General features: G+C 24.4%; 1 protein-coding gene and 1 long non-coding RNA gene across 3 annotated transcripts; both read left to right on the top strand.

The window, feature by feature from the left end:
- The first annotated feature begins 842 nt into the window (after positions 1-842).
- On the top strand, positions 843-5,740 carry LOC127280804 (uncharacterized). The gene is made up of 3 exons (XR_007842879.1): positions 843-960; positions 1,069-1,142; positions 5,641-5,740. It is a non-coding gene; the product is annotated as an uncharacterized LOC127280804 (long non-coding RNA).
- Positions 5,741-6,519: 779 nt separating this feature from the next.
- Positions 6,520-12,901, top strand: LOC127280801 (rac GTPase-activating protein 1-like). Of its 2 annotated transcripts, none has more exons than XM_051304066.1 (6): positions 6,520-6,732; positions 9,685-9,717; positions 10,127-10,362; positions 10,451-10,706; positions 10,852-10,914; positions 12,771-12,901. In XM_051304066.1, the coding sequence occupies exons 1-6, from the start codon at positions 6,655-6,657 to the stop codon at positions 12,789-12,791; spliced, it is 687 nt and encodes a 228-aa protein (XP_051160023.1). In that variant the 5' UTR covers positions 6,520-6,654; the 3' UTR covers positions 12,792-12,901. The 2 variants fall into 2 exon arrangements, with proteins under 2 accessions (XP_051160023.1, XP_051160022.1); XM_051304065.1 differs by having other exon boundaries at positions 6,521-6,732; positions 10,451-10,739.
- The last annotated feature ends 607 nt before the right edge of the window (positions 12,902-13,508 follow it).

The raw sequence follows: 13,508 nt of genomic DNA on the forward strand, positions 1-13,508 counted from the left end.
ATAGTCAAAGCAACACACATTTTTTTCTGATTTGACTCACTTTGTAAATTAGAAAGTCTGGCAACACTGCTTATATTATTATTATTATTATAATAATTATAAGTGACTTAAAATAAAGAAGTATTTTACTTCATATACTAATAATAATAATAATAATAATTATTATTATTATTATTATTATTATAATAGAATTAAAAAATTATATTATTTTGCATAATTTATTTTATTTATAATATACTTTAATTATTTCAAATATAATATGTTTTTTTTAAATAACGCGCGCTTGAGTAGGGGAGAATTGTCAGGGTTGGGCAGTGGTTAGACTTGAGCCATCTCGTTTATTTAGTATCATCACACTAGCGCTATCTGTCTTTGTTTGTAAGTACTTGTTAGCAATGTCAAGGAAATTTTCACATGTGTTGCAGTAAAGTGTGCGAACAATAAAGACGTACTATGCGAGTCAGTGCTATACGCTCAACAAAAAAAATTTTTTATTGTTTCAAAAGTAGACAATTAAGTGCAGAAAAAATATGTCAAAGACAAAGTAACTTGACTAAAATTGTTCATTAAGATGTTCTGTGAAAATGTGGAACGTAATATTTGGTGTTTGTATCACGCGTTTATTTTGTATGTGAAATGACGTGTGAGTCAGGGTTGAGCCACCCAAAAATTTTGCAATTATGAAAGATTCTTGCAATGAAAATTCATTTGTCGACTTAATCACCTGTAGGTACTGGTGGGACTTAAGCGTCCTATAGGTTTAAAAATATTTTTTAACTATTTTCCTAAAAAAAAAAATAGGTATCCAATACCTACAGTAGATGTCAGTATAGGTAAAGAACGTTTCTGTACCTTCAAAAATCGTTATTCAATTGTTTTAACATTAAAAAAAATAATTGTCAACACATTTCGAGGTTAAGTGAATTGTTCAAGTTTTATGCGATAATTTTTTTAAATAAAGTAAGTATTAATATTTTTTATGGTAAAATCATTACATATGTTTTAAATTGATGATATTACAAATTAAATTCGTGCATAGAGACTTTTGATTGGTTTTATTTTAAATAGGGGCTTCTGATTTGAAACTATGGGTCGTGTACGTCCCACCAGGACTCAAAAGTCCGGAAAGGAAAAGTTGCAAGGTAAATGAAATTCTTTATTTTATTGTTTTTATGCATACCACGACCTGAAACCAGAATAATTTTAAAAGAAAAATGCATTTTTGTTCGTAAATTTTTGTTATACCACTGAAAAGCCTAGTCAAGAAAAACTATCAAAAAAAAACTTACTCCGAATATTTAAAAAAATAAAGGTATATTCTATTTTTAGTAGTTATTTTTAATAAAAACTTTATAAAAAATATATATATATATATATATATATATACTAGCTTTCGTACCCGCCTTCGGCGGGAGCGAAATCTAGTGGTGTGCGCCCAACAGTATTTTCGTGCAAAATAATTTTTTGTATAGATAGTTGATTGTTATTAAAAACTTGAACTAATAATTTCACAAATTTGTTAAATTTTAAAATTGTTTAAAATTTTAAATCTAAAAGATACATACTAAAAATATACTAACCTTTTATTTTTCTTTATTAACTTCGTAATTAATGATTTCAAATGTTTTGAATCTGTAACAGATTACCATGATTAATTTGATTTCGTTTAAGCCTTGTTTTGATAATTCTCGAACCAAATTTTTCAAACAGCATAATTATTTTATTACCTTTTTTCATTTTTAAATTCTTTATTTCTTAAAAAGAAACATTATTTAAGAAATTTTATGTTCTAAGCTATATATACAAATAGACTGGTATTTAGCCCATTTCATTGAAACTAATTTGATCATTTTCTTTCTGTTTCAAATTTATTTAAATTAAATAATATATATATTGAATGCTTATATAAAAGCATTTCAATGATATTGTTTTTTAATTCTAAAGTTAAAATTTGATTAATTGGACTCAAAAACATAGCTAAAAAAGGTTTAGAAAAATATGACAGAAATTAAATTTAAAAAATTTGATTTTTGGAATTTTTCTTCACAATTTTAAATCTATCAGTTATTTTCTCAATTTTAAGGTAAAAATGCGATTAATTAACCTCAAAAAACTTCTAAAAAAAAGTCTAGTAAAAATAAGCGAAAAAATAAAAAATTTTAAAATTTCGATTTTTACAAAAAGTGCCATAACTTCCGTTCAAGTTAATATTTTTTAATGGGATATGGCTAAGATTTTAAGTTAGTCTAATACCTAAAAGACTGCGAAGTTTCACTTAAATCGGTCAAGCCGTTTATGCGTGATTGGCGAACAAAATATTGTGCAGACAGACAGACAGAATTTTTTTTAATGCTATTTTTAGAATCCTTATGACTTGAAACGAAGAATTATACATGAATTTTTAAGTTCTAAGCAATGTACAGACAAAAGTCTAATTTTATTAATATAGATTATAATTGTTGATTTTTTAAATATCTGCAACGACTGAAAATTTTTACCCCTAAAGTCCTGGTAGGACATCCAAGACCATCTTCGCGATATAAGCGAAAATCTGAAAATTACTCAATAAGGGCTTTTTATTTCAATTTCGTGGTTTCTTTAGTCATTTCCAAGTGTATTTGAGCGCCATTCTATCATTTGAAGGTCATTATTAATCATTTATCTGCATATTTAAGGTTATATGGGAACCTTCCACGTAACTTAGTATGGGAAAATGTGTTTTGGTATTATACGTTTCACTCTAAAATGAGAAAAGATTTTTGTCTAAAATTTTGAGGGATGATAGATTAGGGTACAAGGAATCTCGCTGTTCTCCAAAAAATACATAATTTTTGAGTAAAATTATTAAAAAATGAAGTTTAAAAAGAGTGATTTTTAAACGAAAATGAAAACAAAGATGCGGTGGCGCATACACAGACGTTGCTTGAGTGTGTCAGTGCTCCAGTAAACAGCGCCAATTCGAGCGAGTGGCCGCTGAATGAACTATGATATAATACATTATTTTACTATTTATTGCTTTATTTTTATTATTTTTGCGTTAAGTTATGGTAAATGAGTAGAACAGCGAGATTCCTTGTACCAAACAAAATCATTTCTCTAAAATTTTAACCCAAAATTATTTTTTATTTCAGAGAAAGTTTCAAACCACAAAAAAACGTCCTTTGTCCACATACCCTTAATTAAAATTCTATTAAACATTAATTCAAAAAACATAAATTCGAATAAAGTAAAATTATATCTAATAAAATTCTATAAAATGTAAATTCTAACTAATTTACATTATGAAATAATCATGCGCCCCAAAATATTTTCTCGGAGTACATATTAAAGTTTTTCAAAGAGGTCGAAAATACATTAGCCAAAATAAAATGATTTGACCTATCTAGTTATAGTGAATATTTAATAATTAATTTTAATAATTATTTAAGCAAAATTGTTAATTTAAAAAAATTGTAACATTTTTTTTATAGAGAGGAAATTTTTTTTCTTTTTATTTGTGTTCGTCTTTCTCCTAATTAATAATAGTTAATTAATTAAATTAATGATTTAATTAATATTATTAAAGTAATAATATTTAATAATGATGGAATTTTTATTTTACAATAAATATGTTTCATTGTTTCATCAGAAAAATCGTTTATTATTGATATTCAATTTAATTAAAAGGTGAACAATTTTTGTTAATTGTTGGCTCAAAATGACAACATGGCAGTTTTGAAATTTTTTTTTATACAATTATTATTAAAAAAAAAGTTCCCATGAAATGTAAAAAAAGTGATTTTTGTCACATTTTATTGGAACAATATAGCGTTGTACAAAATTTTCATTAATAGAAAAATCCTCGCAGAAATGTTTTATTTTAGGCATTATCATAATAGTATGATGATTCATAAAATATGAATAAAAATCTATTTTTAAGTACAAATAAAATACATGGATATACATATATCTATATATATATATATATATAATCTCAAGCAAAATTGTTTATATAAAAAAAATTGTAACATTTTTTTTCATAGCGAGGAATACATTTTTTTCGTGTTCGTCTCTTAGTAAAAAATGACGATATTATTTTAATACTTTCAACTATGGTGATTACTACTTTCATAATAATAATAATAATAATAATTATTATTATTATTATTGCTTACTTGTATTTAGAGCTGGAGTTTAGAAAAGATATTTTTACAATATGAAGTCCATTTTGAATAAATTTTTCTATATAAATACTTAATCGTTTAAAGACGGTTTTTAAACAAAATTTAAATAAAATTAAATTAACTTTTTAAAAATAATTTTTTAATTTGGCAAATTTTTTTCAATTTTAATGGAATTGATTTTCTTTCTTGGAAATGAGTTTTCAAATTCCAAATATTATTGATTAACTTTATCAGTTTCTTGAATTAAAGGAAATTAAGGCAATTAATCTCGTACAGTCTCTATCAAAACATTGAAAAGGAAATTTATTATTTTACTTATTATTATTATTATTATTATTATTATTATTATTATTATTATTATTAAGCAAATATTTAATTTATTGTTTATTAAATAATTGTTTATCAATTGAAATGTTGAAGAAAAAAAAAAACAAAAAAGTTTTTTTCTTTAAAATTTTTTAAGTTTGTAAAAATACATTTTTGCAGAAACTGTCGTGACTGCACTTCCTTAAAAACATTAAATTTTTTGATAAAAACAAAAATATTTTTCATAAAATAATATTAATAGTATTTTTTTCATGAAATATTTTATTTAAAGTATTTTTATCCCTAAAAAAAAAAATTTGCCATTAAATCTTTGAAATGTCAGTCTTTGAGAACTGTTTTTTTTTATTATATTTAAAAAAAAAAAATTGCAAATGACCAAACAAACAAGCGTCAGAAAGATATCGGCACAATTTTTAAAATAGACCAATCAGATATTATTAAGAAAATTGTGATTGGTCTATTTTAAAAATTGCGCCGAAATCTTTTTGACTTTTGTTTGTTCGGTCATTTGTAATTTCTGTTAAATGAAAATTCGCTGTTTTAGGAATTCTATCAAACAAAAATTCGTGTATATAAAATTTCGAACACATGAAGATTCGATAAATTAAAAATTCTGACATTAAACAATTCAAATCACTAAAATTCTGTTCAATGAGAATTTTGATAAATTAAAATCGGTTTAAATTATAAATCTTTTAAATTTAAAGTTGGATAAAAAAATATTTGATAAAATAAAAATTATGTTAAATAAAAATTCGGTATCTAAAATTGGGTAAAAAAATAATCTGTTAAATAAAAATTTTGTTATAAACAAAAATTCGTTTAAAAAGAAATTCTGTTAAAGGATAATTCGAAAAATGAAAATTCGTCTAAAAAATATTTATATCTAATAAAATTCTTGCAATTGAAAATACTAAGTAATTATTATTTTTATTGAAAAATCATACCTTCTGAAAATATAAAATTTTGGAAACACGACTTTTTAAAATATTTGTTTAAAAATTTGTGTATTATGACAAAACTATTATAATTAGTTAATTATTTAATTAATTATTATTTAAATAGATAGTAAAAATAACGCATTAGAATAATTTTTGTTTTTCTTTTTTAATAAATTTTTTAATTGACTTGCCTTATGGGAATTCTTTAGTTTTGGCGGTGGCATATCTCGGATGCGACGCATTGCCTGAAGAGGTGGTTCATTGAAAAATGGCGGTTGTCCATCAACCATTTCAATTATCATAATTCCCAGGGACCAAATATCCACCTCTGGTCCATAAGGTAACCTTGAAAAAAAAATAATTGTAAATAATTGTTTTTTTTTGTTATTAATTGTAACAAAGAAAATTTACTTGTGATTTTTTTATGCAAAATTTTAAACGTTAGATTGAAAATTCAAATTTGACTTTTCAATTGATAATTTTAATCGAATAAAATTTAATTAAATTATTGAAATTAGGACGAATTAAAATTCGTCAATTAAATAATTTCTATAGAATAGATGAAAATCTGTAATTTTGTGTTCTCTATATAAATATTCAGGAATGTTAACAAAAATATTTTTAACTAATAAATTATTTCTTTACATTACTGAGCTTAAATCAATATTTTTAAATCGTTAATTTAATTTTTATTTTAATATTACAACTTCAAATTAATTGAATCATAAAAAAGGTAACAAATGATCAAAATGAGTGAAATAGGTGCCAAAATTTTAAATATGTGAAAAAGGTGATTTTTTACATTTTATAATTTAAAAAAATATTTTTTTATTAATTTATTTTTTGAAAAAAAATTAAAAATTTTCATGTCCATACGATTGATTGGTTTATTGAATTTCTATTTAATTGAATAGAAAATTTAGTTTAATTTGAAATTCTATTTTTCAAAACAATTTTACTGCTTTAAAATTTCATCATGAAAAAATATTTATTCTATTACCTTAAAAGAAAGATATAATTTTATTATTTTTTTAAAGCGGAAATGTTTATAAAAGTAAACTATAAAAAAAGATATTAAATAACTTATTGCAAACAGTTCAATATTGTAGGTGCCTTTCAAATAGAAACACCAGTTTGGCTTACATATTTGTTTTATTATAAATATATTTTGATCCAACAAATAAAAACATTTTGGTTTTGAATTTTTCAACCTTTTTAGTAAAATGATTTTTTTAAAAGAATTTCTGCTTCTATTTTTCGTAACCTTCACCCTAGTACAAGGACGATGGCCATGGAAAGTAGTAAGATTTATAAAATTATCATTTTAAATATGTAATTTCAAATGTAAATGATGTATTCCACGGTAAATTAGAAGTCCATCTGTAATTGCATATCCGATTTTTTTGAAATTTTCTTTTCTTTTAGTACTAATTGCTAACTACTTCCTTAAAAATGCATCAATTTTCAAAGCCTTTTTTTCAAAATGTGTGTTTTTAAACGAACTTCTCAAAAAAAATCGATTTTTTTTTTAAAATGATATTACTATCAAATTTTTAAGTTTTAAAGATAAAAAGTCATTTTTCTCAATATTGACGTACTGATCAATTTTTTTCAAAATTTTTTCAAAAAAGTATCTTCTTTTACGAAAATTTTAAACCCAGTCCGATCGTGGGCAAACGATTTTTACAATATTTTCGAAATTTTTTTAAAATTTTTTGAATTTTTTAAAAATATTTTTGTGTTTTATTTATACTACGTAATTTTATGTATTTTGATGCGCCGATTACGAAAATCAAAGTGACAGTACCTACCCAAAAATTTGATTTTTATGGTGAATACCATAAAAAACCCGAAAATTTATGGTTTTTTTTCGTTTATTAGATAAAATATGCAAAATTTTTACAAAGTGCATAACATATAAAAAATGTATTATAATAAGATCTATAACTTTTGTCTAAAAGTTTTTTTTTTAATTTTGCTTATTTTACCCAATATACGAAAAAAAACCATAAATTTTAGGACTTTTTTATGGTTTTCAATATAAAAATTAAATTTTCGGGTATTGTCACTATGATTTTTATAATCAGCGTATAAAATTAGATAAAATTACGTAATATAAAAAAAACAAAAATGTTTTTAAAAAATTCCGAATATATTGTAAAAATTGTTTGTCCACGATCGCACTAGGCTCAGTATTTTCGTAAAAGGAAGTAGTTTTTTTGAAAAAATTTTGAAAAAAATTGAACAGTACGTCAATTGAGAAAAATGACTTTTTATTTTTAAAACTTAAAAATTTAATAGTAATATCATTTGAAAAAAATTTTTGATTTTTTTTTGAAGAATATGTTTAAAGATAGGGGAATAGTGTCAGGGTTGGACACTTGTCAGGGATGGACACTTGGCTTTTTTTAAATAAGAACACTAGCGCCACCTGTGTGCGTACGTGACGAATCTTCTAGTAGTGTAACCTAACTTTTTGTGGCATTACATTTTTGGAGAATCAAAAGTAGCGTCTCCTGTGACTTCGGTGCAATCGAAGAGACAAAAAAAGTTTTGTTTGACTTGTGAATAAACCTAAAAAATGTGTAAAAAAAGCAAGAATTCGGCAAGGTAAGCTTAGAGAATGTATTGTGGGGTACATAATTTAAGAAGAAAAAAAGTGAAAAATCGAATCACGACACATGTCTGGTTATGGTTAGCACAATTCGAAAATGATGCTTCTAGTTAGGGTTGGACACTTTATACAGTTAGGGTTGGACATCCATATTAATTATGAATTTGACACAATTTATAAATAAATATATAAATAAATTTTATTTTATTGATATTTCAGTGCAAAATTGTGCCAAAGATATTAGAAAAATAATACTTAAATTGTATAAATTTTGTTCATCATTTCATTGAGTTATTTGGAACAATAAAGCGTTATTTTTTGTAATTTGAGTTCATTCCTTTTTTAAACCCATGAAGCTTTACAATTTGTAAACAATAAAAAAAGATAAACATGAAAAAATGAGAATAAAAAACATTACGAATGTTATTTTACGTTTTTACCAATAATGCGTTTCGATTTTCAAAAAGTGTCCAACCTTGACTGAAAAGTCCAACCCTGAATAGATTTTATTTTTTTTTTAAATGTTTATAACTTTTTTAATTTCGGACCAATCAATTTACGGCCCACAGCAAAAGTGTTCCTCTTTTGTAGATCTTTCCACCCATATACCACAATTTACTGAATTTATCTAAACAAAATACCAAAACTGTGTCCAACCCTGACACTATGGGGCCATTCATTAATTACGTAAGGACGATTTTGGCTAATTTTGACCCCCCCTACCCCCATGTAAGGATACATAAGATTTTTCGGACCCCCCCTCCCCCTTCTTACGTAAGTTTTTAACAATATTAATGTAATTAAAAAATTAATTACATCATAATACAAATGGAAAATACTTGGCAAAATCTTACGTAAGATTAGCTTCTACCCCCCACCCCCCCACGTAAGACCATGTAGAGATTTTATAAACCCCCCCTCCCCCTAAGGACCCTTACGTAATTAATGAATGGCCCCTATTTCCCTATACATATTTTGACAAAAAATTTTAAATTGATGCATTTTTAAGGAAGTTATGAGCATTCAAAAATTAAGTCATCGAAAATTCTGAAAAATTCATATCTCGAAAACGACATGTTAAAAAAATTTGAAAAAATCATGAAAGCTAGTTTCAATTAGTACTATATAAAAGAAAAAAAAATTTCAAAAAAATCGAAATTGTAATTGCAGAATGCAGATAGACTTTGAATTTGTCGTGGAATACATAAAATATTCTCCGCGCGTTTTTTCGTAAAATATACTATGTACATAGATTGAGCTAAAATTCTGTGGAGAACTTAAAAATGGTATAAAGATTCGTTATCATGTGCCAGAGTATATTAATATTTTGTCAATAAATTTATTTTTAAAAACTTGAATATTTGAAAAAAAAAATTCAATTTGGTATTACAATTTTTATGCGTATTGACAGTAATACGGAAATATAATTTTAGTCATTTTTCACAAATATTAAATTTTTTGACAAAATATTAATATATACTCTGAGACTCTGACACATGACGAGGAATTATTATACTATTTTTAAGTTCTTCACAAAATTTTAGCTCAATCTATGTTCTATTTTTCAAGAAATTCTGCATATATTATTTATTCACAACCATATGATCCTAATCGATGATAATCAAAAATTTTCTTTTAGAAATCACATTATGGTGTAGAATCACATGAGTTCGTAAGTTGCAAAAATTAATATTTAATTTAGGTATAAATTTAAAGTTCATAGTTGTGTTTTGTTTCATTTTGCTTCCTTATGAGGAAACTTTGCATTCGTGACGATTTTCAATTTTTCAAAATAAGTGATGATGTGAGACAAAGACACTTTTTGGTAGTTCTAAGTATTCTCGGAAATAAGAAGAAATTTCTGGTTGAAATTTTGAGGAATGATAAAAAAGGGTTGAAGGAATTGCGCCGTTATACTTATTTACTGTAATTGAATGTGAAATAATTTAAAAAAGTAATGAATAGTGGAGTTAATAGGATTTGCATGGGGGTTATGTGGGTATTTCTCACATGGCCTTAAAGCAAAAAAAAAAAAATTTTTTTGAATTTTTTTTCTATTAAACAAAATTAATTTCAATTAGGGTACAATCAAGAACTACACAGAAGGCATGGATTCACAGATGGTACCTTATTTTGTGATAAACTGCATAGAAGAAGTGGAGAAACGTGGATTGAAAGAAGAAGGTTTGTACTTTCTCAGCGGCAAAAAAAATATAATAAAGAATGTGCTTAAATCAAATAAAAATAAGGAGAAGGCAGATTTATCGAAAATTGAAAACATTCATGACATTACCGGAGCACTTAAATTGTTCATACGGTAAACATAATTCACAAAATTTATTAAATACCTATTTCATTTAATTAATTATTTAAAAGATTAAAAAAAAATAATTCTTTAAATTTAGATCAATGGAAGGGCGACTAATTAATAAAAAATTGTGGGTAAAACTTCTAGATACTTGTGGAATGGATATAGGCTGTAGAGAACCAGAACTGAAAAATAATATATTGGAATTTTCAAAACCAATACGCCAAACTCTCGCTTTTATAATTAAACATTTGCAATTGGTATCTCAAATACCAGAAAATAAAATGTTCATAGAGAGCTTGGCTCTAGCTTTTAGTAGAACTTTATTCAGTGATATTGGCATGAAGAAAAATGTAATACGAATGCTTACTCCTTCAAGAATCTTTGTAACTAAATATTCTACTTCTTTTATTTTAACTCTCATAACTGAAATCAATTAATCATAATAAAACATTTTCTCACTCATCATCTATTGTTAAATTTCTTTTTTTTTTGTAGATCATTAAAAGATTATTAGAATTACCATCCGAATTCTGGCAGGCGATTATTTCTAATGATTATGTATGTATATATATATATATCAACGTTTCAATTTATTGAAAATTATTAAAAAAATTTCATTACACTTAATAAAAAAGATTTACTTTCGTAAACCCACTGTTGCACCATTTTCATATTTACATAGTTTATTAGAAAAATTGGGTCGCATAATTATTCCATAATGTGTATTAGTTAGAATTTTCATTTTATAGAATTTTATTAGATAAAATATTTTACTTTACTCAAATTTATGTTTTTCGAATTAATGTTCAATCAAATTTAAATTAACCACAATTTATACTTAACAGAATTTCTATCTAATCAAATTTTTATTTAACAGAATATTCTTTCAACATAATTTCCATTTAGCACACTTTTTATTCGAAAAATGATTTTTAACACGAATTTTTATTTATTAAAATTCTTATTAAACAAAATTTCGTCTGAGTAGAATTTTTAAATGCCAGAATTTTCAGTAAACCAAATCTTCATTTGCCCGAATTTTTATTAGCACAAAATGTAATTTAATAAAAAGCTTAAAACTCATAATTTTCATTTATCCATTGCAAATGGTCGAATAATCAAATGGCAGAAATATTTTGGCGCCAATTTTAAAATTGACCAATCAGAGACTGTCAAGAAAATTGTGATTGGTCAATTTTAAAATTGGCGCCAAAATATTTCTGCCATTTGATTATTCGACCATTTGCAATGGATAAATGAAAATTATGAGTTTTAAGCTTTTTATTAAATTACATTTTGTGCTAATAAAAATTCGGGCAAATGAAGATTTGGTTTACTGAAAATTCTGGCATTTAAAAATTCTACTCAGACGAAATTTTGTTTAATAAGAATTTTAATAAATAAAAATTCGTGTTAAAAATCATTTTTCGAATAAAAAGTGTGCTAAATGGAAATTATGTTGAAAGAATATTCTGTTAAATAAAAATTTGATTAGATAGAAATTCTGTTAAGTATAAATTGTGGTTAATTTAAATTTGATTGAACATTAATTCGAAAAAAAATTCCAATAAAGTAAAATTCTATCTAATTAAATGTCTATAAATTGAAAATTCTAACTAAATCACATTTATAGAATAATCATACGACCCGCAAAATTTCAGCTTTTCAATAAAATAAATAAAACCAACAATTTTTTTAAGAGGGACAATAAGGTCAAAAATTGGAAAATAAACGTTTATTTAAAAAAATAGGCCTAAATTTTTTAAAACTATTTTTGGTACATTGCACGAATTTTTGGTGCACGAAAAATACTTCAAAAACGGTATTAACAAATGCACAAAAATTAAAAAAAAATTTTTTAATTAGCTATCATATCCAGACCTATATAATATCTTGGACATAAATTTATAAATATTAATTTGTTAAGGTTATGTGGGAACCTCCCACGTGACCTAGTATGGGAAAATGTGTTTTTCATGTACTTTTCAGTGCCAAAAATGTTTTTTTAAGAAAAAAAAAATAAAATAAACCCTACTTTTTATTTCTGACCCAATTGCACTTTGTAAAAAAAATTTTTGTTATTTTTATTAAAAAGCGTAAATTTTGTACTTTCAAAAGGATATTCAATTCAGTTTGCAATGCGAAAAAAAAAAAATTTTAATACATTTTTTTTTCTTTTATTATAAAGCTGAGGTTATTTTTAACGAACAATGTATATAAATATTAAAATGGGACAAGAATGGATTTACGAGAAAATGTTAAAAACGAGGCAAAAATTGTATTCTTTATATTTTCTCGCAAATTCATTGTTGTCCCATTTTAATATTTATATCGATTGTTAGAAAAAATTTAGTGAACATTTAATTTAATAATAAAGTAAAATTTATCTGTAATTTTCTTTTCATGTTTTTCAGGATGTAGTTTCACCGCAGTAGATGAATGTTTTAGCAAAAGCTGAAAAAATTCACTTTGCATCCACTATTAAGTGTCAGGATACAAAAATTTATAAAGATTTTATTCTTATCAATAAAGAATTAAAATCATATATTTTGATTTTTATTTCAAATCTGTATGATTCTTTAATATTTATGATATATGTATTCTACGACAAATTCGAAGTCCATTTGCAATTGCATCTCCGATATTTTTTGAAACTTTTTTTTCTTTTAATACTAATTGAGACTAGCTTTCATGATTTTTCTCAAATTTTTTTAGCAAGCCGTTTTCGAGATATGAATTTTTCAAAATTTTAATGACTTTTAATTTTCAAATGCTCATAACTTCCTTTAAAATGCATCAATTTTAAAAGTTTTTTTTTCAAAATGTGTGTTTTTGAACATAATTTTCAAAAAAAGAAAATAAGTCGAAATTTTTTTTCAAATGATATTATGTACTATCAAATATTCGGGTATTTTCACTATGATTTTCGTAATCAGCGCATCAAAATACATAAAAGTAGAGGAGATTATTATGCGAGTCAGTGCTATACGCTCAAAAAAAAACTTTTATGTTGTTTCAACACAGAAAAAACCTGAATTCAAATTGAGTATAGATTCTATACTCAATTTGATTCGCAACAAAAATGAAACTGGTTGTTTCATTTCGAGTTCTAAGGTAAAAGTATCAAAATGAAACAGGCAAGTTTCATTTTG

The sequence above is a fragment of the Leptopilina boulardi genome, unplaced genomic scaffold (assembly GCF_019393585.1).
Source record: "Leptopilina boulardi isolate dan_hultmark-lab unplaced genomic scaffold, ZJU_Lbou_2.1 LbouV2_255, whole genome shotgun sequence".
Lineage (NCBI taxonomy): Eukaryota > Metazoa > Arthropoda > Insecta > Hymenoptera > Figitidae > Leptopilina > Leptopilina boulardi.

Coding starts and splice junctions, on each gene's coding strand:
- LOC127280801 (XM_051304065.1), top strand. CDS start 6,655: ATGATTTTTTTAAAAGAATTTCTGCTTCTATTTTTCGTAACCTTCACC. Junction 10,740..10,851: donor TTACTCCTTCAAGAATCTTT/GTAACTAAATAT, acceptor TTTTTTTTGTAG/ATCATTAAAAGATTATTAGA. Junction 10,915..12,770: donor CGATTATTTCTAATGATTAT/GTATGTATATAT, acceptor CATGTTTTTCAG/GATGTAGTTTCACCGCAGTA.